The 27,881-nt window shown below is 41.1% G+C and overlaps 1 protein-coding gene across 3 annotated transcripts in view; it reads right to left on the bottom strand.

Annotated features, from left to right (window-relative positions):
- Positions 1-957: 957 nt before the first annotated feature.
- The window catches only part of LOC136864356 (octopamine receptor beta-2R), a 1,721,356-nt gene continuing 1,694,432 nt past the window's right edge, over positions 958-27,881 (bottom strand). For 2 of the 3 annotated variants that reach the window (XM_068231020.1, XM_067141254.2), the window contains one exon: positions 958-3,061. In XM_068231020.1, the coding sequence (XP_068087121.1) occupies positions 1,604-2,962 (1,359 nt within the window). In that variant the 5' untranslated portion in view covers positions 2,963-3,061 and the 3' untranslated portion in view covers positions 958-1,603. The remainder of the gene's footprint in view (positions 3,062-27,881) is intronic. The other variant, XM_068231021.1, reaches the window with a different exon arrangement.

Raw genomic sequence — 27,881 nt, 5'->3', positions numbered from 1 at the left:
AATGAAATTGTAGCGTGATTCTCAGTGGTCAATTCGAAAATTAAAAAATCATAATAACACTAGTGATAATATGAATAATAATATTAGGCAGTGCAACAGATGTGCTCAGAAAAGTAGTTGGGGCCTCGGAATGTAACTTAGTACTCGAGCTGAATACCTTAACGTACAATTTCTAGTCCTTTAATGCACAGTACCCCGTGAGATCTCCTAAGTTAAGCAACATTGGGCGTGGTCAAGATTTGGATGGGATGTCACGCGCTGTTGGTGTGAGGGGGGGGGGAGGTTAAGGGAATGGAGGAGCGGAAAGGAACTGGCCACCCTACCGTACGTAAACTCCGGCTCAGGCACACCTCTGCGGAGGTTCAAACATGCCTTCGGGCAGAATACACCCTTACCCTTACCTTCATGTCCTGGCAGACAAAGGGCAAGCTTTAAGGGGCAATTCACTACATACCAATACAAGAGGTAGCGTACCAACCTTGATTCCATTCCATTCCAGATCAGTACAAGGACTTAAATTATAAACGAAGGACTGAGACGGGGTTCACTAAGCCTCATGAGGCCTACAGAGGTGCTGTCTGACACAGGAGATAGCAAACCCCATCAAGAATGACAAATAGTATGGCTGAGGATGTCGTCGTGGTGAACACGTGGCACGACAGCTGTCTGGGTAGCGGAAATCTTGATGAGCCGTGGGCCTTAATGTGCTCAATGTGCTAAGAATTTTTGAAAATGTTAATGTCAACCTACAGCTTTATTCACGTATTTTAGTCCAGAGAAGTAATCAATCAAAGAAATTAGAAAACATTGATATTTCTTCTAATTTAAGAATTAGTATCTTCAATCGCCTGCCTGCTTAAGTTTCAAGTTTGAAGTTTCTTATAAACTGTTAGGTTATGTTATTTTATTACTTGGGAAGTTAGCCTTAATTTAATGACAATAAATTAATTACCTATAGAATATCATTTTATTTTCTAAAAAATATTGACAACAGGGATTATCTCAGAAAAAATAAATCTCGGGATATCTAACTGGGGTCTACTCTGCAAATTCACATGCAATTTATCGATGAAGCTAGTCCCAGTAATCATTAGCTGCCTTTGGTATAGAGAGTCGTATTTCTTCTCCCGTGTTTCCAGGAGCTATACTTCCCTCAACACGTAGATAGTACCTGTAACTGTCGCTGAATGATATCCAGTGATTTCTGTCTGGCAACATAAAGGTTTATTTCTTTATGGTTTGTGGTCATGAAGGTAACACACACATTCACTGTTTTATAGAGCCAACTTTCCCAAAACCAAATGCTGTGGTGATTGTGGAAAAGTTAGCATGCAGCGCATAAAGCTGAAGCAAATCATGCTCTACATAAGAGCATATTACACTCGAGTTCAGAACTGCATAGCAGTTGCAGTAATCGGAATTAGAAGCTCACTTATTAGAAACACACTACTATCACTACACACGTATGAGCAACATTAGTTGCAGTTCGAAGACGTTTCCACATCGCAACTCTAAAAACACTGCACTAAACCAATATCAACAGAAAACACCTAGCTAGATAGAATTAATTAGAAGTTTCTTGATGCCTAACTTGCCGGTCGCATCACAGACTGCTGCCAAATTCACTCGATCGTCTCCTGTCAATATGTTTGAGGTACGTCTCCGAATAAATACTGCGGGTTCGCTCGTCGTAGCGGAGAGAGTGGCGCCGTACGTCTAAAGCCTCCAAATCCGACGGAGGACGGTGACACAGATTGCAGAACGCGCATTGCAGAGTATTCCTGAAAGCCTCCCGAAAATCTCGGTTGAAGTAGGCGTATATGAGAGGATTAAGCGTAGAGTTGAAGTAGCCGATCCAGAAGACAAGAGCGACTACAATATCTGGGCAGGGGCAAGTCTCGTGGCCACACAGCACTGTGCTCACGTACCATAAGAAGAATGGCAGCCAGCACAAGATAAAGGTGCCCATAATAATCCCTAGAGTCCTTGCTGCCTTGTGTTCTCGCTTCATCTTGATTATATTCCTATCTTTGGTTGGGGTTGAATGCGGAACTCCCAGCTCACCATGGTGCACCTCATGCAAGGTCAAAGTCTTCGATGACCCTCCACTGCTGCTGAGGACGTCGCCGTTCGTATTGTTGTATTCCCGACTGTTCCTGTGGTGGTTCATTAGCATGGCGTTACCCATCCTCGAGTGTAACTGCTTCTCTTGTCGGTTTGCTTCTTTAAATATGGCATAGTAAGTAAATATCATTATACAGCAAGGGATCCAGAAGGATATTGATGAAGATACAATGGCGTAAACTTTATTCACCACAAACTCACATTCGTCTGGGTGACGTTCCCTATAGTCTTTGTTCTCGTCCGTTGTGTACCATCCTAAGAAGATGGGAACGAAAGATATGATAGCTGGAGATATCCAGGTATTGAGGATCATGATGGCGACTACACGTTTGGTCATATTAATTGGATATTTGAGAGGCTTTACGATTGCGTAGTAACGGTCCACACTGATGCAGCAAAGGTGAAGGATTGAAGCTGTAGAGAAGTAAACATCTAGAGAGTTCCACACATCACACATAAAATAACCGAAGAGCCAGCGGCCTGTCAACTGGACACTGGCATTAAAAGTCATTGCTACCATAGCTACTAGCATATCGGCGAACGCTAGTGACACTACAAAGTAGTTTGTAATGACACGCAACTTGCGATGTCGCATGACACTGACAATGACCAATAGGTTGCCCAAAATGGCAGCGATGATGATGAAGCCCATAGCGCCTGCCTTGAGCACCACCAGCAGCACAGAGGTCCATCCTTGATCCTCAGATGAGTTTGTGGGGTCTGTAGAGAGGGATGTGAGGTTGTCCAACAAGAAGCTGGTGGGGGAGGGGACCGGTGCTGGACTGGTGCTGAACTTGGGGTGATGCACTTCTGTGACCCTCGCGGGAACAGACGCCATCCCATAATCCACGGCGGGATAAAATCTCTGTGTACCACTTCGTCCGAAAACAGGCGCTCACTGCTTCAGACTGCGAAGAGCTCTGTTGTTTCCACCGACCTGCAACATAAGGAATATCGTATCTCTTAGGACAGCGTTTTGTAAATATGTGTGTTATCCTGAAAAAGAAAACGTGTGATATTAGAAACCGATACATTACGGTAATAATAATAATAATAATAATAATAATAATAATAATAATAATAATAATAATAATAATAATAATAATAATAATAATAATAATAATAATAATAATACTTTTTATGGGTTGCTTCACGTCGCACCGACACAGATAGGTCTTATGGTGACGACGGGAGAGGAAAGGGCTAGAAGTGGGAAGGAAACGGCCGTGACCTTAATTAAGGTACAGTCCAGCATTTGCCTGGTGTGAAAATGAGAAACAACGGAAAACCATCTTCAAGGCTGCCGACAGTGGGGTTCGAGCCCACTATCTCCCGAAAACTGGATACAGGCCGCACTTAAACGACTGCAGCTGTCGAGCTAGATATGTGATTATTGTTTTAAGAGAAAGTACAACTAGGCAACCGTCCTCTATATAACACTAATTAGATTTTTAAATTGGAAGGGATCCGACACGTCGAAGAAAAGAAAGACAAGGGCCACGAAGGGCGTGAAAATGAAAGACTCCCTATGCCTCGAATGCTCTAATGCCGTCTGGATCGGAAAAGAATAAGAGTTGAGCAAGAGAGGTCGGATAGGATAGATGAAAGTGAGGAGCCTGGCACAAGTAAGTGGAAGTAATGCCAGGACTCGGCCAAGGCCAACCCACGTACTCAAGTCGAGAGCCCCTGGGGCCCCTTTTAGTCACCTTTTACGACATGCAGAGAATGCCGTGAGTATTATTCTACCGCCCCCAGCCACAGAGGGGTAATAATAATAATAATAATAATAATAATAATAATAATAATAATAATAATAATAATAATAATAATAATAATAATATATGTATGCATGTATATTAGTATGCAAGTTAAGTCCTCAGCTCGATAGTAGGTACTGTAAATCCCCAATAATTCCAACATCAGCTGCTAAGATAGTCGAGATGACACTGTCAATCATGTTGCGCTCCTCGCCGAACAAGAAAGTGCTATTAAAAGTAGCCTGGCTAGTCGACAAAAATTCATAAACAAGTCACTTGTTCGTGAAGCCTTCACGCCATTCGCTGATAGGACCATCTATATAAATGGTATTACTTATATTGCTCATACGTCAGCCACTTATAATACTGACGAAGTCCGGTTCCATGGCTAAATGCCCAGCGTCACAGGGGTCTTGGGTTCGATTCCAGGCAGGGTCGGAAATTTTAACCATAATTGGTTAATTCCGCGGACACTGGGGCTGGGTGTATGTGTCGTCTTCATTATTTCATCCTCATCTCGACGCGCAAGTCACCTACGGGAGTCAAATCAAAAGACCTGCATGTGGCGAGCCGAACTTGTCCTCGGACAATCTCTGCACTAAAAGTCATAGGGCATTTCATTTCAATACTGACGAAGATTGATTGATAAAAGCCACATTTTTATAATGCCTACCGGATGATACTGTACATTGTATTTTTAACTCCATATCGTATCAGAAATGGATCCAAACTAATGTTAAATAAAAATTATTATTATTATTATTATTATTATTATTATTATTATTATTATTATTATTATTATTATTATTATTATTATTATTAGTCTCAAAGGAGCGTTTTTTTGCCAGACAGAGAACTTTTATAAGATGCATTGCCTTCACTCTTTCTAGTGTAGCTAGATTATCCTTCGATAGGTGTTCCTAGATAATGTCTAAGGCGTATGTCATGATGAGGTCTGTTTGTACATAGAATTCTTTCTCTAAGCAGCACATAGGTTATTAAGAACGCTCTGCCCTCTGTTTAATGTATTTCGAAGCTGAGAAAAGTTAGAGAATCAAAGAGTATCTAGTAAGGAATAGTATTCTTGCGCGATCAGAGAAAGTGTTTACTCTCTGATCTGACAGGTAGTAATCAATTATGGCTCCATGCAATGACATTACTAAGGAGGAAAAATCGCATAATATATCAGAATATTAATGAAAGTGTTAGTCCGTAATACTAAGGTGAAGCACTATCGGACAGTCATCCGCCCGGAAGCCTTATTAGCTTCAGAATGTTTAACACTCAACAGGAAGGGACTTATGGAAAAACTTGAAATCCGGGAAAGAAAGATAATGAGGAAGATTCTGGGGCCAGTCAAGGAAGGTGAGAGTTATAGAAGACGGCCTAACCAAGAGCTCTACAAGTACTGTGAATGAATAACGAATGTAGCAAGGAAGAGACGCCTAGCATTCTATGGGCACATCTATAGGATGCATCCGACCAGGTTGACCAACCGGATTCTCAGCTCTGGCAAAATAGGAAGACCAAGTCACCATGGTTGATGGAAGTGGATAAAGATCTACACGAACTGGGAATAACAGAAGGAAACTTAAAGGGTCGGACAACACTCAGGAAGATACTTAAACATAAGAAGTTCCAGGACAGACTTCCAACGAAGAAGACTGGCGCCCTTTGGACAAAGGAGAGGAAGGAGCAACACAGCCTGAGGATGCGCAACTACTGGGCAAACATCCACTATCACTAAACACGTATCAGCAACATTAGTTGCAGTTCGAAGACGTTTCCACACCGCAACTCTAAAAACACTGCACTAATCCAATATCAACAGAAAACACCTAGCTAGATAGAATTAATTAGAAGTTTCTTGATGCCTAACTTGCCGGTCGCATCACAATCACAGACTGATGCCCATTCCAAAATGTAATAGTAGAATGTCGTGGTCCTTAGCTGGCCTATACGAAACAAGAAGAAGAAGAAAGTGTTAGTCGCTTAGCAACCTGCTAAGTACAGAATGTATTGCGGGTTCGGGTAAGCCTTCGCCTGCAATTATTGGAATGAGTATTTAATGATTTGATTTTATGATTACTCAAAATAGGCCGAACTTAACAGCCCTATCAAAGTCTCATGATTCACCGGCAGGTAATTCCGGAGAGAATAAAACAAAAATGAAGTAAATCCCCCCAGAAGAACGGTCGGACGGATTTGCCAAATCTCTTTTTAGTAAACTCTTTCAATATCATAATAATAATATAAGTGTTAGGTGTATAAAATCACATTTTTTTGTGGGATAGAGCTAACCTCATCAAAGAGTGAAACCAAGTTGGTTAGACTTTAAGTTGTAAAAGTACAGCCGTTCCTAACACGGAAACAATCGTTGGCATGTTATTCTAAATCTCCGATTGAAAACACAGCCACAGGAAAGAACAAATTTACTCAAATAATATAACGAGAGATCCAGAATTTATCTAGAGAGAATCTGGACCTCGAGTTGTACGTATTTTGACTATGTAGAGAATAAATACAAAATTAAGTAAGGAAAAAACAAATCAAATAAGGTACGTAGGTATTTCATTTGTTTTTGTCTTCGTCTGGTTATAACCTATTCAGAGAACAAAATGTTCAGCATTTCACTTTTTCATACAAAATTCTTTGGGCCTCAGGCTGCCAATATGTCGGCAGTCGGTTTTATCAGAATAACAGAGTTACGTCCTGCTGATTGTGAGCGCTGAATGTCACAACAGGGGCGTAACGTCAGGGCCTGCAGGGCTTGCAATGTTAGTGCACGGGGCGAGTTGGTCGTACGATCAGGGGCGCACAGCTGTGAGCTTGCATCCGAGAGATAGTGGGTTCGAATCCCACTGTCGGCAGCCCTGAAGATGGTTTTCCGTGATTTCCTATTTTCACACCAGGCAAATGCTGAGGCTGTACCTTACTTAAGGTCACGGCCGCTTCTTTCCCTTTTGTAGGCCTTCCCTATCCCATCGTCGCCATAAGAACTATTTGTGTCGGTGCGACGTAAAACAAATAGCGAAAAAAAAAATGTTGTGGGCCCCACAGACCCTAGCCCAGGGATGGAAAACCTATGACACGCATACGGGTCTTCTGGGGCACTTCAGACAACATACTAACATATTTTATAATGCTATTAACATGTAATAAATAAGTCGAAAATCGAGCAGTATAGCGTATTTTAACATTACGGTTTAATAAAGAAGTATGTCTCAATTAATTCTATGGCAATAACTTTTACAAATTTTGTTACGTTAAAGAAAAAATATAGCTTATTCTTAAAATTTACCTGGTTTAAGTGTAATATTCAGTGATGTTTGCAAAATAAACTCACGAAACGTTCAACAGAATTGATTTCTATATAATGCAATGTAATACCTAAATTAAGTTAAAAGAGGGGGTTTAATGATAATTTTAAAGGAAAATAACCGGGGGTACACTTGGCAGTATAAATTAATGATCTTAACTGACATGCTGGTCGGTAAAGGTTTGCCATCCCTGCCCTAGCTTAATGTCGCTCTTCACAGAAATAGTCTGCGCGGTCGAAATAGTTTGATTTTTTACAATTTGTGCGTAGCAGCAGTTTATTGTGCAACACCACGACACACTCTTAAGAAAAGACCTGCACCAAACTATATAATACATAATTTCAGTAATGAAAATTGATACCAAAATATCACATTTTAGTTAGGAAATGATACTTTCTTGATATACTATTACGCACCTGGTATAGTATTATGCATAAATTCAGGAGTTCTTTTACCTGCCACTAAATCTACCGACACGAGGCTGACGTATTTGAGCACCTTCAAATACCACCGGACTGAGCCAGGATTGAACCTGCGAAGTTGGAGTCAGAAGGCCAGCGCCTCAACCATTTGAGCCACTCAGCCCGGCAGTAAGTTTATGAGTTGTGAGGTTTGATATTTTTCAGACTTTATTTCAACAACATCTTAATTTCTTAGAGGTGAATCTTCCACAGTGTATAGAATTATTTATTTTATTTTCCGGGTTGAACCTACACTATAGTGTGATTGCTGCCTGGCGACTGACTGCCTCGGATCGAGTAAGAGTATTTCAATAGCCTTGGAAAAGAATACTGCAATGTATTCGAAACGTCGGCAAACTGTACGTAATGAACAGATAACAACAACACGGTTCAATCCGAAAAATAAACTAAATAAAACTTCTTAATTTCATTTTGTTCGAAATGTTTCTGTGTTGTAATCAAACAAATGATTGTAACCGAGACTTCCGTATCGGTTACAAAATATAGTCCTGCAGTTACTGAAAAAATGAAACCAATTAAAGTTAATTACGAATTTCTAAGTGGTTCATGGTTGGCGGTTCAGAAGCTTAGCTGTTAACCCACTGGGGCAGTCAAATAAAACGTGTTCAACATTATTTTTAATAATATTACAATAGTCCGCCTCTGTGGTGTAGTGGTTAGCGTGATTAGTTGCCACCCCCGGAGGTCCGGGTTCGATTCCCGGCTCTGCCACGAAATTTGAAAAGTGGTACGAGGGCTGGAACGGGGTCCACTCAGCCTCGGGAGGTCAACTGAGTAGAGGTGGGTTCGATTCCCACCTCAGCTATCCTCGAAGTGGTTTTCCGTGGTTTCCCACTTCACCTCCAGGCGAATGCCGGGATGGTACCTCACTTAAGGCCACGGCCGCTTCCTTCCCCTCTTCCTTGTCTATCCCTTCCAATCTTCCCATCCCCCTACAAGGCCCCTGTTCACTATAGCAGGTGAGGCCGCCTGGGCGAGGTACTGGTCATACTCCCCAGTTGTATCCCCCGACCAAGAGTCTGAAGCTCCAGGACACTGCCTTTGAGGCGGTAGAGGTGGGATCCCTCGCTGAGTCCGAGGGAAAAGCCGAACCTGGAGGGTAAACAGATGATGATGATGAATCTTACAATACCAAATAATCCCTTTGTTCATACAATTTTACAATATATTGCATTAGTTATGGTTGCTGTAATTAAATTTACGTAAGTTGTTCATAAGTGTTATATTGTATTTGAGCGGGCCCGAATGTTTATTTTGGTAGGCGGGCCCGTGTCATACAGTATTCGTTACGCCCTTGTGTTAAAAGTATTACTGAAAGAAAGTGATGACCAAAGGAGATATATAAATGTTTCTGTGCGCTTACACGAGAGCAAGTCCTCACAGGTGAGATAAAATGAAACTAATTAGGCTGCTGTGATCGGTTGAAATTCCTGATTTTCTTATACCAGGCTGAGCGCTGCTTCATGGCCTGAATAAAATGGAGATCGCTTGGTTTCTTACAACACACTGAGTTCCGTCTACACTCTTCGCATAAAAGAGTGCATTTCTATGCTTCTAACACTAGTTAAAATGTGACGAAATTACTAGTTGTCCTATCATTGCTTGTCATTTTCTGAACATTTTTTTAAAAAGTTGCTTTACGTCGTGCCGACTCAGATAGATCTTATGGCGACAATGGGGCAGGAAAGGTCTAGGAGTAGGAAGGAATCAGCCGTGGCTTTAAGTAAGGTGTGAAAATGGGAAACCACGTAAAATCATCCTCAGGGCTGCCGACAGTGGGGGTTCGAACCCATTATCTCCGAACTGCTGCATACTGGCAAATAGTGCACACAAGCTGAAACTAATAATTCCCATATCATTCCATAGCAAATTTTATTTTCCTCCGTATTACCATATCCATATCACTATCAGAAATCAAGACATTATCTAAAATATTCACTAGGGTATAAATCCTACTGGAGGTGGAAAGATTTTAATTGTAAATCGAAAGATGAATCCGAATATTGTACCCCAGCCGTTACACAGAAGGTCTCGGCTGGCACACACATTTTTTAATTTTTCTTTTACTATATGCTTTACGTCGCATCGACACAGATAGGTTTTATGGCGACGAAGGGGAAGGATAGGGCTAAGATTGGGAAGGAAGCGGCCGTGGCCTTAATTAAGGGACAGCCCCAATATTTGTCGGGTGTGATTTGTTTCATAAAACACCTTCACATTCAAAGAACTACACAATTCCAAAATGGCATTTATTGATGGATATGGTTACATCCACCACCATCGCCTACCTTAAGCACTTAGCAAAATTAAAAACAAATGTCTGATGAAAAAGTAACAAAAATGAACAATAAATGGCTTAAAAATCGCCAAGAAATTATTCTAGAGGATAGATCGGCTTTATGGAATTCCAAAAAGGCCATAATAATCCGTGTCAAGAGTCAAGAGGCTCACCGGGTGCATTTCAAAGTTAAGTTGACCGAACGTCGCGTGGTGGGGTTCCGCGCTGCACCCGTGTCAAGCGTCAAGAGGCTCACCGGGTGCGTCTCAAAGTTGACCGAGCGTCGCATGAGGGGGTTCCGCGCTGCCAAGCACATCCACTGTCCCAGTACTGAAAAATGATTTGGAACTCGTGGGCAGCGACTTTGCCTTGAAGATTTGTAAACCTGATGTGAACTAAGAAATAAAATTTAAATCACATAATATAAGACGTTTACCGACAAGATGCTTTATTTCAAAAACACTTATCACGCGCTACGTATTCTACGTCAAAATTTTAGGCCGAGATGCCGAGAGAGACCCGTTTCGACACTTTTTATTTCCTATTGGCTTTAAATCGCAACCGACACAGACCGTTCTTATGACGACAATGGTACAAGATAGGGCTATGAATGGGAAATAAGCGACCGTGACCTTGAATAAGGTACAGCCCCAGAATTTTCCTCTTGTGAAAATGGGAAAGCACGGAAAACCACTTTCAGGGCTGCCAACTGCGGTGTCGTATAAATCTAAGCCAGGGATAAAAAGATAGATAGATAGATAGATAGATAGATAGATAGATAGATAGATAGATAGTAATATACCAGTATTCTCACAACTGAGGAGCTATCTGACGGAACCTTATTTATCCAGAGTTATATTAGGGTTATACTTTAAAATCATAACAAATAAATGTTCTTATAAATTTAGTTTACAAAAATGTTAATGAATGTGAGAAACTGCCCTTAACAACATAGTATCTTGAGTACTGTATATGATATAGTGGATTAGAAAATTCCGGGTTAGAACCATTCAGGTGGCATTGTAAAAAATATCTTCTCATTTCAAACACTGGACACTCAAATATCAAACGATGCACTGTCTGAACAGGTCCACAAAAGCATAAGTAGCTGTCTGTAACATTAAGTTTAAAGCGTTCTAAATAAGAATTAAATTTTCCATGACCAGTTAAAAATTGGGTTAAAACAAAGTTCGGCACTAATGCTTTATACAATAGTGGATTTTGAACTTCCGGAAAATACTATTTCTCGTGTAACAGATCCTTTCAAACTAAATGTCCATTAAAATATTCCAGTGATGTAAAATATATTGCCTGATTTGTTTTTGAGCATAACATATTGGAGATTTATGATGTAGCAGCTGATTTAGCTAATGAATCTGCTAGTGTGAACCTAGTGTGACCTCTAATCCAATATGTACAGATGTGAGAACACTCCGAAGCTATTGCTCTGATATTGACAGCTATTGGATTTAAGTCATATTTATCGTTTACTGAGTTCAATGCAGCTTGCGAATCACTGAAGATTCGTGCTCTTTTGTTGTTGGTTTTGCACCATTGCAACACACACTTTAAGGCCCAAAGGTCTCCCTGAAGAGAAAGTTTACACTGAGCTGCAGATATTTCAGCATCGTTCTCGTAGACTACAAATGCACAGCCAACACTGTCAATTCCATCAGAACATATGCGGGAGCCATCAGTGTATATGATACAGTCATGTGTGTTATAGCAATCTTTACGCATAAGTTTCTTAAATTGACTTGGATGAGCAGATTTCAAAAAGTGACATTTATTCTCTATAATAATGTTGAAAATTGGCGAAGGTGATACTCTCTTTTTCTTCAGTAACGGCAAATCGGCTCAACGAATCCTGTCGGCAGTTATTCATGGCTGCTATATTAACGTCAGATAGATAGAAATATAGACGATAAGATAGCAGCCAAGAATAACGACCGAGAAGATTCGTTGCGCTGATCACGCTCCATCTCGTAATTTTTAGGTCTTTGGGCTGAGCAGTGGTCGCTTGGTAGTCCAAGGCCCATCACCGCGATAGCGCCATGGAGTTTGTTTGTATCCTCACACACTTAGAAATACGTCAAAAGTATTTCATACCTTATAGGGTAAATGTAACTGTTATATAACGAGGCTAGTTCCTTTTGAATTCCGCTGCGAGGGAGGATGCAGCTCTCGGACCGCGCTTGTTATCCGTAGGAAGTTACAAGCACCGTTACCGTTATCGAGCGAGCTCGGTCCCGTCAAGAGAGCGATAAGGGGAGTTACATGACCATAGCTGAGAAACTCTCCCTAGACGGGCATATCTCTACTTCATTGCCTCCACCATCACTACATGAGGTGTTAAGGGTGTGAATGGTTTACCCACGACCTCTCCGACCAGACACTCTCTCCCACACTTCGTTAAAAAACATTTTAACAGATGATATCGAATGTCCGTTCTCTACAGAGCGTACCGCTGACTTTAATTATTAAAAAGTTGCAGAGATGATAGAGGGGAATCAGTAAGAACAATTTTCCTAGAAAAAAAACTACTGTATGTCCGAAAATGTTCCGTTTGGTAGTTAGAAGCTTTCATACCATTGCTTCCTATAAAATAATTAAATCACATATCGTAGCTGCTGTGACGAAATCGCGAACGTGGCAATGCCATTCCTATCTTTTATTTCCCTGAAGACTGGTTCCGCCTCTCACCCCCATGCAGACATGCAGTCCATCAGAACAATTTTCATTTAGTTCATTTTCCTATGGGCGTGTGTAAAGGAAAATGAACCTTAAATTCATCATACTCTAGGAGCGGGCAAATGTGTTGCAAACATACATTCCTTCAGTACGGCACAGTAAGGTTCATTTTCCTTTACACACGCACATAAAAGAATGAACTAAACGAAAATTATTCTGATGGACTACATAGCAATATGTGTCTGGGAGGCGTGACCAGTTTCAAGGAAAATAATGCGGTTTTGGCACAGCAGCGACGATATTTTATTCAAAAGAGAAGAAAAAAGAATTTGAGCGGCACTGGAAAAACAAGTCAATTTAAATAATTATCTTTAATGTGGCCTTGGCGTTGCCATAGTGACGACAGTAAATGTATGAATATTGCGACGTTTTCAGCTGTAGAACGATACATTTTTATTTACTTAGTTTCTTTCTATCATGCATCAATATATTTTTTATGAAGGATCATCTCACATACATTATATCGCAGTAGGTTCTGCTCTACTTCTTTTTGCACTATTTGTTGTCCATGATTCATTTTGGCAATAATATTAATTGTTTGGTACAGTCGGGAACACTCTGAGCATGGGAGTCCATGGCCATGTTTTGCCATTCCTGTATTGGGGAAAGTGGAAGATATTTTGTACATTAACTAATACTGATATTCGAATATTGTAATGATAATTCGAGGCGTTATTGAAAATTTGATAACGAAATATAAAAAACAGTTTCTAACTACCGAAGGAAGCCTTTTTCGGACATGGGTTACTCTCTCTATATATATAATTCGTGTGGCTATTTCAAGCCGAGTGCAGCCCTTGTAAGGCAGACCCTCCGATGAGGGTGGGCGGCATCTGCCATGTGTAGGTAACTGCGTGTTATTGTGGTGGAGGATAGTGTTTTGTGTGGTGTGTGAGTTGCGGGGATGTTGGGGACAACACAGACACCCAGCCCCCGGGCCACTGGAATTAACCAATGGTTAAAATCCCCGACCCGGCCGGGAACCGAACTCGGGACCCTCTGAACCGAAGGCCAGTGCGCTGACCAGTCGGCCAACGAGTCGGACGGGTTACTCTATGAATTGATATTAATCACTTTTATCACTTCTGAAAGTTGGGAATAATAGTCCTAGGTACACTCTGTATATAGTTTGATGCAGCTCTCTAGGCTACCATATCTCGTGCTAATCCTTTCATTCCTACGTAACTACTTCATCCCACATCAACTGTAATCTCTTCGTCATATTTATGCCTTGCTCAGTAGCTACTGTTCATACACTTCTCTCAACTAGTTCTAGGTGTATCTAGATTTGTCCAACCAATGTAGTTTCCGTTCTGGTCAAAAATCGCTGTGTAGTTCTATCACCACTTTGATTCAGTAACTCTTCATTTGTGACTCGTTTCACCCATCTCACCTCTCGCATGAAAACCACATTTCAAAAGCTTCCGCTCTCCTTCCCTCAGGACTAGTTGTTTTCTTTTCTTCACTTTCATGCCTGCCTCTGATAATATACATATGAGCATATATATTCTTAAGAAAGGCCTTCCTTGCTTATGCTAGTCTCTATTTTATGTCCTCACCTCTTCTGTCATTAGTTTACTACCCAGTTAGTAATATTATACTCCTCAACACATCACTTCCTAATTTAATATTTACGCCATCACCTGACGTTAGTCGATTCCTTTTGTGTGTGTATGGATTTATTTATTTTCGTCTTGTTCTTCCTCTTCAAGGCCTCCGTGGCTCAGGTAGCAGCACGTTTTCCTCTCACCGCTGGATGCCGTGGTACAAATCCAGGTCACTCCATGTGAGATTTGTGCTGGAAAAGCGGAGGCAGGACAGGTGTTTCTCCGGGTACTCCGGTTTTCCCTGTCATCTTTCATTCCAGCAGCACTGTCCAGTATCATTTCATTTCATCTCTCAGTCATGAATCGTTGCCCCAGAGGAGTGCGACAGACCTCGGTAGCCGGCACAATTCCTATCCTCGCCGCAAGATGGGGGCTTCATTCATTCCATCCCTGACCCGTCACTGACTGGAAACCAGGTTATAGGTTTTCATTTTTTCCTCTTCAGGACTGCGTCCATACAGCCATTTCTCTAGACTTTCTACAGACTCAAATAAAATAACAATATTCTTCTTCCTGGCTTTTTTCAACTACTTGAGGTCACCGCTATATATGGATCAAGCCCAGTTTTAGGCCGAATGCAATTCCAGACGTCAACACTCTGAAGAGGGATGTAGGTCTATTGATTGTTGCATGCTTTGTAGTGTGATGTGTTGAATGTAAATGAAGATTTGTATTGAGACGGACACAAACGTCCACCCCCGAAGTACTATAGAAATGAACTAAACACAGTTAAAATCCTCGCTCCAGCCAGGAATCGAACCCAGATCTCTCTGAACTGAAGACCCCTGATGACCACCAAAAAGATGGAGTTGGAATATTTCTGAAGACGTTTACCATTCATCCAAGGAACCAAACCAAACTCCCATGGTGCCACAGCCCCGAAGGTCCAGGGCTAACAAGCGACCGCTGCTCAGCCCAAAGGCCTGTAGATTACGAGGTGTCATGTGGTCGGCACGACGAATCTTCTCGGCCGTTATTCTTGGCTTTGTAGACAGGGGCCACTATATTACCGTCAGATAGCCCCTCAGTTGCAACCACGTAGACTGATTAGACCTCGAACCAGCCCTCAAATCTAGGTAAGAATCCCTGACCTGGCCGGAAGTGGAAGCCGGGGCCTCCGTGTAAGAGGCAGACTGGCTACCCCTACACCATGCGCTCGGACTTCAGCCAAGGAGCCGGATCTAAGTAAAATGGCATTGGTATATCTGAGGATTTTTAATTCTTCTTATTTCGCCATCTTCTATCGAAGGTTGGCGGTAAATATAACAATTTAGAGTTAAGATCCAGAGGCGTGGAACAGGGATATACTGTAGAGTTCAACCTGTACCAGTCCATGAGATTCTTTGGTCAGAAAGTTCGTCGTCAGCTAGGTCTTCTATGACCTACTGTCCTTCCTTGTTTGACAGGTTGCAAGCTTTTATATTTGTCATTCTGCATTACATGGCAGAAATATTCCAACGCCATCTTTTTGGTGGTCATCAGGACTTCAGTATTCTTTCGCAGTCGATCCAACCCCACGGATTTCTGGATTCTGTTCGTCCAAGAATTGTGAAACATCCGCCATTACACCCATATTTCGAATGACTCGAAGTCTCATGCAGAGAGTCTGGGTAATTGTCCACTCTTCCATACCATACAGTAACTCTGAGAAGTTAGGCGCGGACCGAACGGAGCCTAAGGTCCAATTGTAGGCTGCGATTGCTGAGCAATTTCCTCATCTGCATGAAGATGTATCTCGCACGTTCGATTATTATTACTGCTCCTTGAACTGCAATTCGTTCTCCAAATTCCTATTTAATTTTCTTTACCGTTTATTCCATGTAAACATTGAAAAATGTGGGAAGGGGGAACAAACTGTAATCCTACATCGCTTCTTTCCAGATGACTGTTTCTTTTTCATAACCCTAGAACTGTATGCTATGGTAACTACTCATTCTTCGCCCATGATACTTTCTGATAATGAAACACATATAGGAAACAACTCTCCACCAGACATCAATCCACAAGTTGTATCGAACATGCTAGGCCTAGACATGTCCGTCAAGTAATCGGCCTACCGAGCTCGATAGCTGCAGTCGCTTAAGTGCGGCCAGTATCCAGTATTCGGGAGATAGCAAGGCACGTAGAATACAAGGTAGGGATCACGAGAGAGGTGCGCAGTGGCAAAGCAAAGCTGTGACGTCACGCAGGACCCTCGTGTTGAATCTGCCTGAATGAGGTAGAGGTAGTTCGAATAAGAATCGCTGTGCACGCAGAAGCTAGGTGCTAATAATACACGATAGTAACATATCTGTGGTGTATAAGAAACCGTGTGTGTTTATTTTATGAGATAAAACGTAAAAAGCAGTAATAGCGTACACTTTTCAGTATGCTTTTTCATGCCATTGCAGGCTGCACAAATCATAGCAGGTACGCGAAGGAACGGAACATACACTTTCATATTGTATTCCTTAAAACCACTGACGTAAATAAATGGTGACAGAAGTAATCAAGACATTATCGAAAGCTATCTTTCTCAGCTTCGAGGGTTCGGAAGGCTTTATGACGATCCTCTTCCGACAGCTGTGACGCGAAAGGTGAAATCATTGCTTCTAGCCTCAATGCTTCCGAGGCGATAAGAAATTCCAACTGTTCTCCGGAAGATTATGAAATATTACGCCCAAATATGTACTGATGAACTCGATCAAAACTCGGATATCGTGTGCCAGTCTAAGGCCAGCGTTGAGCGCACAACATCCTATTTTTTTATCGGAGGATAAGCAAAGGTTCGTTAAAGCCCTTGAAGGTCCAGTAAAACAGCTCGAGGACAGTCGTGAAACCAAGGAGCTGCTTGAAGACTTCACTGGCTATAAATAGCTTTTAGGATAAAGAAGAAGAACCTCGATATAGAAAGTAATTACTGAGAGAAAACAGGTCAAAATACAGGGATGGAAATTAAATTGCAAAAAGAGACCCAATTTTTTTTCAAGTTGTTTTAACGTCGCACCGACACAGATAGGTCTTACGGCGACGATGGGACAGGAAAGGGCTAGGAATGGGAAGGAAGCATCCGTGGCCTTAATTAAGGTACAGCCCCTGCATTTGCGTGGTGTGAAAATGGGAAACCACGGGAAACCATCTTCAGGGCTGCCGACAGTGAGGTTCGAACCCAATCTCCCGAATATTGGATACTGGCCGCACTTAAGCGACTACAGCTATCGAGCTCGATAGTTTCAATTTTACCATGGAAAAGAACTGAAAGAGGGTCCTAACATCATCACAAACCTTACGGATATCCTGAAAAAGAAATTCCCCGAAATTTATGAACTTGCAAGTTGCTTCGTGAAAAGCCGTTCTTTTATTCGAATGGACGCTATAATACATATGCTTTCATGAGCTCATAAGCTGCCTCTGTGGATCAGTGGTGGAGTGTCGGCTTCCGGATCCAAAGATAGCGGGTTCAAACCCGGCAGAGGTAGTCGGATTTTTGAAGGGCGGAAAAGAGTCCATTCGACATGTCGTATGATGTCGGCATGTAAAAGATCTCTGGTAACACATTTGGTGTTTACCTGACAAAATTCATTAAATCTCAGCCACAGACGCCCAAGAGAGTTTCGGTTTACTCGGTCTGCCATCTAGTGGGCCTAGAGTAAAACGGAACGTCGAAATTGACGAGCAGACAGCCAGATGGCGTCAAATTGAAATGGCTGCACACGGTAGCTGAGGCCATACGATTATTATTATTATTATTATTATTATTATTATTATTATTATTATTATTATTATTATTATGAGCTCATACATACGTACACACACCGTACGTCTGCTTGTGCTGACAAGACCTATTTACAATGCACTTTGCCATCTGCTATAGATTTAACAAATTTGTTACTATAGTTGACATGGTCCGACACCGCGGTGTAGAGGGCAACGCGTCCGCCTGTCACCCGGCGGCCCCGGGTTAGATTCCCGGCCGGGTCAGGGTTTTTAATTGTAAATGATTAATATCTCTGGCCTGGGGACTGGGTGTTTGTGTCGCTCTTAACGTTCCTTTCCTCACATTCAACACTTTACACTTCCGTCATTTCCAAATACATGCAGGTTCCTAACATATGGTGCAAGTACGTGTAAAATATATTTCTAGGTCGACGCCCGAATAAATAGCATTTTTTTAAATAGTTGACATGGCTCCGTCTCATCCTTGACTTAGACAATATCAATATCGCTGAGGTATGAGCGATTCATTATGCGGCCAGTCCTGTGATGAATGGTGTGAAAATGTCACGCATAGGGTTGGTGAGTACATTTAAATGGACTTTGCATACTGAAATGCACTAGCAAATTCTGGCTCAGTGTGGGAAGCGACGATAAACCACATTACTCCTTATTTCTCTTGTACGCACCTTCAGTGATGCATAGGTCATCTATGACAGTTCACAGCGGAGCTCTTGAGGATCCAACCAGCCTTTGGGCAGAGTACTCAACACACACACACATTTGATCGACATTTCAGGCGATCACTTAGCTTCAGATAGAGGAAGTACACCTAATTTTCAATCATTGCTCGCAGTACATTTCCTCCCTTTCTCTCCAATCTCTCTGCTGTCATCCTTCGTCTGCTACGATATGCCTCCATGACTGATTAGTCCTTCCTCTTCTCGAGCACATTGGAGATTTCAATCAAGAACTTTTTTCTCAATGGCACTGCTTGATTTCCCGAGTGTGTAGCCAATCAAATACTGCCTTCCCTATCTACTGTACTTGGTTCTTATTCTGGTCTTCTAATGCTTCCGTTCATAAATCTAACACAAATTACCTCTGTTTAATGTATTTTTAATATTTCTGCGTAATAACTAGTTATAAACTCCTGGAACACAATAATTAATTTAAATTCCATTTTAATTAAATTCAGGGTAGTTATCTTATATCTCTTTGAAGAATGGGAAGGATATTCTTTACATTTTCTCTTATACACGTAACAGGTTTATTGGTGGCTTTTCGACCCTTTCTATAATCCATACTTCGTCCGTGTAAAAGAGAGGCTGTACTTATTATTCTTCAAGCATGCGTTCAGCTTATTAGATCGTGTCGAGTACATATACAACAGTACACACCGAAGAGTTGTTAAGTAAAAAACAAAAGTGGTCAAGCGGACACCATATATATGTCTTTGCTGGCGAGACCTAGTGTTTACACTGCACGATGTCTTCTGGTGTGGGCTAGAACAAATTTGTTATTTTCACCCACCTGTCTCAGTAATGGTGATCTAGGTCAGCCATTCCCAAACTGCGGTCCACCGATCCTCAGAGTGGGGGTGTGCCGCGACAATAATGCAAGGGGTCCGCAATAATAAGTTGTAACTATTTAAGAAGCGAAATTTGGTTGTGCACACGCAGTTAGTAGACCATTATACTAAATACAGAAGTATACGTCTTCAATTTTGCATAAATTACATACAGTATATAGAATTCTTGGCCGATAAATAGTAGAAGTTGGCAGTACTTTGTGAAGACCTTGTATAACAACTCCACGTCTCTGATCGACTTTTGGGTCCGTGAAATCCCATATACCCTACAATTTCTAGAAAGAAAATACTGCATTGCCTTTCGTGACAACATATCTGTGTGAGCACCTTTTCTTCTCTCACAGAAATTGAATCGAAATACAGAAACGAGACTAATGTTAAGGCTGATCTTCGATTCGGGTCACTACGTTTGTAAAACGCTTGGTCTTTGGAAAACAGTACCATCCGATCCATTGATACAACAACTGTACCAAGTGAATTTTCTCACAAGTTTCCAGGTCCATACTGTTGTAATTGTTAGCCAAGTATCACAATGTCTTATAATTTCTATGCATACATAAATTATCATTTTATAAATGAAGTTACATTTAAATTAAAAGAAAAGTAAATATTTGCCCTAAATTATAAGCATCCAATCAAACATGGTGACATTACAAAATTCTGTTCTATGTTCACTGAATTCAGTATTTTGTTCTGGGGCTAGGGGGTCATTGGCCATTAATAGCAAAGCAAAGTCATCTCTACAGGCCATGAAGGCCCTTGGAGGGGTGGAAGGTAAAGGATTTCACCATCCGTAACCTCGGCACTTGATGGGGGAAGAGTGGTTAGCCCTACGCCCAGACGCCTTTGCCCCCAGGAATTAACCTGGTACTCATTTTTGGTGTAGGCTGAGTGAACCCCAGGGCCATGTGCACCTCCAGAAGTGGAAATCTCGTTTCTTAAATTTTACGAATTCCTGACCGGGAATCGAACCCACGTCCTTCCGGAAGAATCGAGCAAGCCTTTACCACTTCGGCCAGGCAGCCCCTACTGGACATGAATGCGATATGCTACAGGGGCTTCAGACACATAAGGTTTGAGAAACCCTGACTAGGTCATTCTTGTTTTGTTCATTATCAACAGTGCCACCGTCATAATCACTGCTTACGGTTACCACGTTGTACTCCCTGTTAACAATAATCAGCTTCACCATAATCACCATCATCATCACCATGAGCATTGCAAACCATCTTTATAGGCTCCTTATCTCATTTCATTTTCTTGGTAGTCCCCTTGAGACCAACGGAGTAGCCATGTAAAAGCACAACACCCCTGAATAGACAGTTCACATGCTGTTGGCTAGAGGAGGAGTCGGAACTAGCCATCCTACTGCAAGCGCTCTCGTCTTAGGATGCTTGAGTAATGGTCCTTGCCTTACTTGGGGGCAATGACTAGCCCATCAACGTCCAGATTTGGAGAAGGTACTTGGTTAATTGTTATTGTTAGCAGCCCCTATCTATCTAATCATTTTACTGTTAAACTTCTACTCTTCTACTGGCTGTACATTTTTTCAAATGATCTGTAGGACCGCGAAGCTGTGAGCTTGCAACCGGGAGATAGTGAGTTCGAGCCCCACTGTCGGCAGCCCTGAAAGTGGTTTTCTATGGTTTCCCATTTTCACACCAGGCGAATACTGGGGCTGTGCCTTAATTAAGGTCATGGCCACTTCCTTCACATTCCTAGGCGTTTCCTCTCCCATCGTCGCCATAAGACCTATCTGTGTCGGTGCGAGGTAAAGCAAATTGTGGTAAATTATCTGTAAATTTAGTATATTTTCGTTCTTACAATGCTGTTATGTTGCTTATTGTATCATGTCTTTTTCTAACTTTCCGTTCTATTGCGATGCTTGCGTTGTTTAATTACATAGTTAATTGTATTACTTTACATTATACAATACTATTTTTAATAAATGTACTTCTTATGTTCATCAGATCTGTTATTATAATTTCATTGATTTTCATTGTACTGCCAATTTTCTCTTCTTCGGAATCGTCTAATCCAAACTGCATAGTTCATTCTGTTGTACTTATTTAAAGTTTAAATTCAATTTTATCCTTATAATTTAAACACGTGGATTATTGTGTTAACCCAAGTATTTTAATCGTGAAATTCTTGTCCGTGAATTTTGAATTTATAATTGGGCGAAAAGTTTGTTATGCCCATTGCTAAATATATAAACTCGTCCTTCTTTTTAACCTGATATTTGTTTTTTATACTGCAGATTTGTGATCCGCTTAGAAGGGAAGGAGGGCATATATATTATCTCTCTTAATACAAAGAGGAGCCGCCTCTGTGGTGTAGTGGTTAGTGTGATTAGCTGCCACCCCCGGAGGCCTGGGTTCGATTCCCGGCTCTGCCACAAAATTTGAAAACTGGTACGAGGGCTGGAACTGGGTCCACTCAGCCTCGGGAGGTCAACTGAGTAGAGATGGGGTCGATTCCCACCTCAGCCATCCTGGAAGTGGTTTTCCACTTCTCCTCCAGGCAAATGCCGGGATGGTAACTAACTTAAGGCAACGGCCGCTTCCTTTCCTCTTCCTTGTCTATCCCTTCCAATCTTCCCATCCCCCACCAAGGCCCCTGTTCAATATAGCAGGTGAGGCCGCCTGGGCAAGGTACTGGTCATCCTCTCCAGTTGTATCCCCCGACCCAATGCCTCACGCTCCAGGACACTGCCCTTGAGGCGGTAGAGGTGGCATCCCTCGCTGAGTCCGAGCGAAAAATCAACCCTGGAGGGTAAAAAGATTAAGTAATACAAAGAGTACAATAATGCAATAATATCACTAAACAGTAGTACCTATAGCTGGTGCCAAACTTCCAAAAAATGTACATTTCTGAAAGAAAGAACACTCACAGAGGATTTAATTTCGAGAAGCATTCTGTGATCTTCGGATGGAAATAAGCACTTGGAGGATATCACGAGCTAACTATTGCAGCCATTATAAATACTCGTGAAGCACAGTAAGATAAATAGGTAGGTATCACAAGCGCTTTTTCTGTTGAAATATGATTTTATTGCATAAGTGCCGACCCCATTAAACTGAGAAGACAGAAAGAAGAAGTAGTAGTAGTAGTAGTAGTAGTAGTAGTAGTAGTAGTAGAAGTAGTAGTGTGGAATCCTCAATCAATGGTCAGCAAAAAATGCACTTGAAATGAACTTGTCCTCGGACACTCCCGGCATTAAAAGCCATTGGCCATTTCATTTTTACCTAGTCATTGAAATTAACCAGACTTGGCTATAATGCACGATCCAGCCGGGAATCAAACCCAGAGCCCTCTAAAATGATGACCATAAATCTCATCATGCATCCAAGAAGCTCTACGAAACTTTCATCGTCGTCTCATCATCATCGTCATCATCATCCTTACTAACGCCGGACTGCGTGGTTCAGGCGGTTGAGGCGCTGGCCTTCTGACCCCAACTTGGCAGGTTCGTAGTTAGTGGGACGTACAGCCAATATTTTTTTAAATTCATTACTAACATATTTCTATATGTGTGGCGATCCCGCATCCAATAGTCCTTTTTTTTTGCTAGGGGCTTTACGTCGCACCGACACAGATAGGTCTTATGGCGACGATAGGATAGGAAAGGCCTAGGAGTTGGAAGGAAGCGGCCGTGGCCTGAATTAAGGTACAGCCCCAGCATTTGCCTGGTGTGAAAATTGGAAACCACGGAAAACCATCTTCAGGGCTACCGATAGTGGGATTCGAACCTACTATCTCCCGGATGCAAGCTCACAGCCGCGCGCCTCTACGTCCAATAGTCCTTGGCCCCGTCGACTGAAGCTTTATCAATCAGACTAATGTGAAGGAATATCTTCTAATTCGAAAAGAGAGAAGCTGTACACTTTAATGAAGATGACAGTATCGACCGAGAAGTTTCTTCTTCTTAAGAAAGATAAATTGAATTCTTGCGACTTGGAAGCAGTCTCTCTCTTTCTCTCCTCCCCACCCTTCATCCAATCTCTTTTTCTCTCTCTCTCTCTCTCTCTCTCTCTCTCTCGCTCTCTCTCTAACCTCGTTTTCTTCAGAAGTCTTTGGCTTCTTGAATTCGCTCTTGATTCTCTTTTTGTCACAAGACAAAACATTGTCAAATCTTCTGCACTGATCCAACTAGTAGCTTCAATTCATTGCTCTACGGATAACAGAATTGTGTCACGTAATACACAGCATCAGCAATAAACAGAGGATTTGAAAGGAGTTAAACAACAATTCTCTTGACGATTTGCTTTCATTTTGTGATAAATTCAGTCCGGCGTCTTAGTTAAGGTGCAGTACTCCACAGTATAACTTAATACGGTTTACGCTAACATGCAATGTTTCTGGAAATAACGTATTATATAATAATAATAATAATAATAATAATAATAATAATAATAATAATAATAATAATAATAATAACAAGCCAGGATGAATGACTCACACTTTAGCCCAAGTTAGCGGTTTTGATCCCAGCTCAGTTCAATCGTATTTGAAGGTACTCAGGTAAATCTCAATCTATATATATAAAAGGACATGTCCTGACTAACTGACTGACTGACTGACTGACTGACTGACTGACTGACTCATTCATCATCGCCGAGCCAAAACTGCTGGACATAAAGAAATGAAGTTTTAAGATACATTTATATTACACTGTAGGTGTTCACTAAGGGAGGATTTTGGGATATTCCGTCGCTAAGGGGGTGAAAAGGGGGATGAATTCTTAAAATGAGTCTATCTATATCTCAAAACTTTAAAAGTTTACAGATGTAGCCTAAAAATAAAGAAACACGTATTTTTTGTTTTCAGAAAATCCCACTAGGAGGGGTGAAAAAGGGTGAAAAAAGGGTTGAATGCCTTTAATGAGGATACTTATATCTCAGAAACTGAAATTATTACGGACCTGAAAATTGGTATTTGGAATCTCCTTTAAAAATAAAAAAACATGTCTTTTGTTTTTGGAAAATCCAACTAATGGGGGTTAAACAGGAATGACAAATGGTGTGAATTTTTAGAAAGACTATATCTACAGTATACCTCGGAAACGTAAAATGTTACAGGCGTAAAAATTGGTATTTGGAATTTCCTGTAAAAGTAAAGAAACATAGGTGCTTTGTTTTCGAAACTCCACTTAACGGGAACTAAAAACGGTGTGAAATTTAAAATGAGCATGTCTACAGTATATCTGAAATGCTTAACACGTTACAAAGTGAAAGTATTCTTATTTTTATCTCTATTAAGAATAAAGGAACATGCAGTTTTTGTTTTCGGATAAAAACACTTGGGTGGGGGTAAAAATGACTGAAAATGGGATTAAACTCTTTTTATTAGGATACTGATATCTCAAAAACTGAAGTTGTTACAGACGTGAAATTTGGTATTTGGAATCTCCTTCAAAAATAACGAAATACCCTACGTATTTTTTGTTTTCGGAAATCCACTTAAAGGGGGGCGGGGAGAATTGAAAAAATTACTTGAATTTTTTCTATGAAGATACTATTATCTCAAAAACGAAAGATATTGTAGACGAGAAAATTGGTATTTGGAATATACTTTAAAAGTAAAGGGGGAGAAAGAATTGAAAAATTAATTGAATTAATTGTATGAGAATACTTACGTCTAATAAAAGCTAAAGTTGTTACAGACGAGAAAATTAGTATTTGGATCTCCTTTAAAAACAGAGAAAAACGCATTTTTTTGGGAAAATCATCTTGTGGGGTGGGGGTGGAAAGGAGTTGAATTCCTTTTATGAGGACACATATCTCAAAAACTGAAGATGTTACAGTCATGATAATTGGTATATAGAAGATCCTTTACTAATAAAGAAATAAGTATTTTATTCCGGAAAATTCACTAAGGGAGGAAGTGCGAAAGGAAGTGAAGAAAAGTTAATTCCATTTATGGAGATATTCATATATCAAAACTGAAGGTAAGAGACGTGAATATTGGTATTTGGAATTTCCTTTAAACATATTATATAATTATATAATAACAATATCAATAATAATAATAATAATAATAATAATAATAATAATAATAATAATAATAATAATAATAATAATAATAATAATAATAATAATAATAATAATAATAATAAGCCAGGATGAGTGGCTCACACTTTAGCCCAAGTTGGCTGTTTTGATTCCAACTCAGGGGGGCGGGGAGAATTGAAAAAATTACTTGAATTATTTGTATGAAGATACTATTATCTCAAAAACGAAAGATATTGTAGACGAAAAAATTGGTATCTGGAATCTACTTTAAAAGTAAAGGGGGAGACCAACTGATTTTACTGTTCATGTGTTCTTGATTCTGATCATAAACCGAACATTTTAAATCTTTCCTGGGTTCGTTTTCAAGACCCATCTTTTCCTTTGGAGGACTTCAAGTTAGATTACAGTAGATTCTCCTGGCATATACATAAAAATTTAAACACATCCGAAATAAACGATAGGAATGATACTGACCGTGGAATTGTTCACCTCTAAAAGAAGGTCAATAACGCACGGAAGTATAGCATACGTATCGCCAGAAATCCCGCGCACTTGCCTACGCGCGACAATGGTGCTGGTCACATTGTCAGCAATTACAATTTGAGCAGATGTAATATACCGCCAAATAGCGGTCTTGCATTTGCCTCGGGGTTCAGAACATTAATAATAATAATAATAATAATAATAATAATAATAATAATAATAATAATAATAATAATAATAATAATAACGTTCTGGACCGTCGTCAAAATGTGCGGACCGCGCTGGAAACGGGTCCTGGCCGGGTAATGACTACGAATGCAGTCCGGCCGCGGGCTCAGTGCCGCCAAGGCACCCAAGACGACACCACGCCGGATCTCCTCAAGGAATTGATCCATATTAAAAATGCTTATAAGAAAACAAGGCAAAGATATAGGGACCCAACTGACCGGGCGGAATACCTGGAGCTAGCCCGGGAATTGCGAAATCGATTGCTGGAAAGAAAGATTGAAAATGGGAGGAACTTTACCGTCAGATCGCGAATTTTGGCGGATTATATATAAAATTTTAAGCATTCAATTATAAATTTCAGTACAATACTCGATCGTTTCTGGAATATGGTTCCTTATCTCAAACTGATCCATTTGCCGTTCTCCATCATCACTGGAAGTTTCTAACATCACGAATATAACCTCTACATTAGTATACTTGGTGCCAAATCTCCGAAAAATGTACAAATGGACGTTTTTGAAAGAAGTTTAACACTCACAAAGGATTTAATTTCGAGAAGCGTTCTGTGGTCATCTGATGGAAATAAGCACTAGGAAGATATCACGAGCTAACTACTGCAGCCATCATAAATACCAGATAAGCGCAGTAAGATAATGAAACCGTACAGTGTCCTGTACAGCTCATGGGAATGATGTGGGCCTTTCTACTCCATTAAAATTACTCCTAAAGGTCGCGTCATTGGTAGCAGTATGGGCGAAGGGGATCGAGCGGCGTCCGGCCAGAACGGAACCCGCGAAGGAGCGCCTGGAAACAAAGGGAAGACAGAGCAAGAGCCAAGCCCCCGCGGAAATACGCTCTCAACTTGCAGAGAGAGATAGAAGGGGACGCGATGCTGGAGTAGTCAGATACGCCCCGAGGTGTGGCTTAGCTTCCCAGAGTTCCAAACTAACATAAGGAACTTCCGGTTTTTTATGCACGTGTCACGGGTGCCAACGTCGGATTTTGGCGCGTAAAAATGGGATGATATTTTTGATCCAGACATAGGAAAATTATGTGAGACGCACCATTGAATAGAGCGGAATTTTCTGCGGTTCCCAGACTAAAAATATGTAATAATTTATTCAGGGGAAGAAATGAGGTCACCAGCTGTCAAGATGTAACATATCGCTAACACATGTGAAAACAACGGCGTCACCCAAGCTAAGAGTCGCGCTTAAAAGATGACTCCACCCCCAGAGGACGCTAATGAATTAATCAAAGGCGGGAAGCAAATTACATAAAAACTGCCGATCGTAGGTCCAGCACGCCTTGCTCAAATGAAAGAGGAGACAGAGGGCTACAAGATGCACTATTTAAATATCTTCAATTCTTGGTATGAAAGGAGCTCTTGTTCTTAATGAACCGTGAACGTTGACGCCCCCAAGCTTCCGGCGGGCAAGATAATATAGGCCGGGCAGGCCATTGCAGAGACAGTTGTTCTTGGCGGGTCGTTGAGACGGACACTGTGTCCCGCGGTGCTCCAGTTTACAGTCAGAAACCCTGACCGCTTACTG

Source organism: Anabrus simplex, chromosome 1, assembly GCF_040414725.1.
Source record: "Anabrus simplex isolate iqAnaSimp1 chromosome 1, ASM4041472v1, whole genome shotgun sequence".
Classification (NCBI taxonomy): domain Eukaryota; kingdom Metazoa; phylum Arthropoda; class Insecta; order Orthoptera; family Tettigoniidae; genus Anabrus; species Anabrus simplex.
This window is presented reverse-complemented; position numbering and strand designations above follow the sequence as displayed.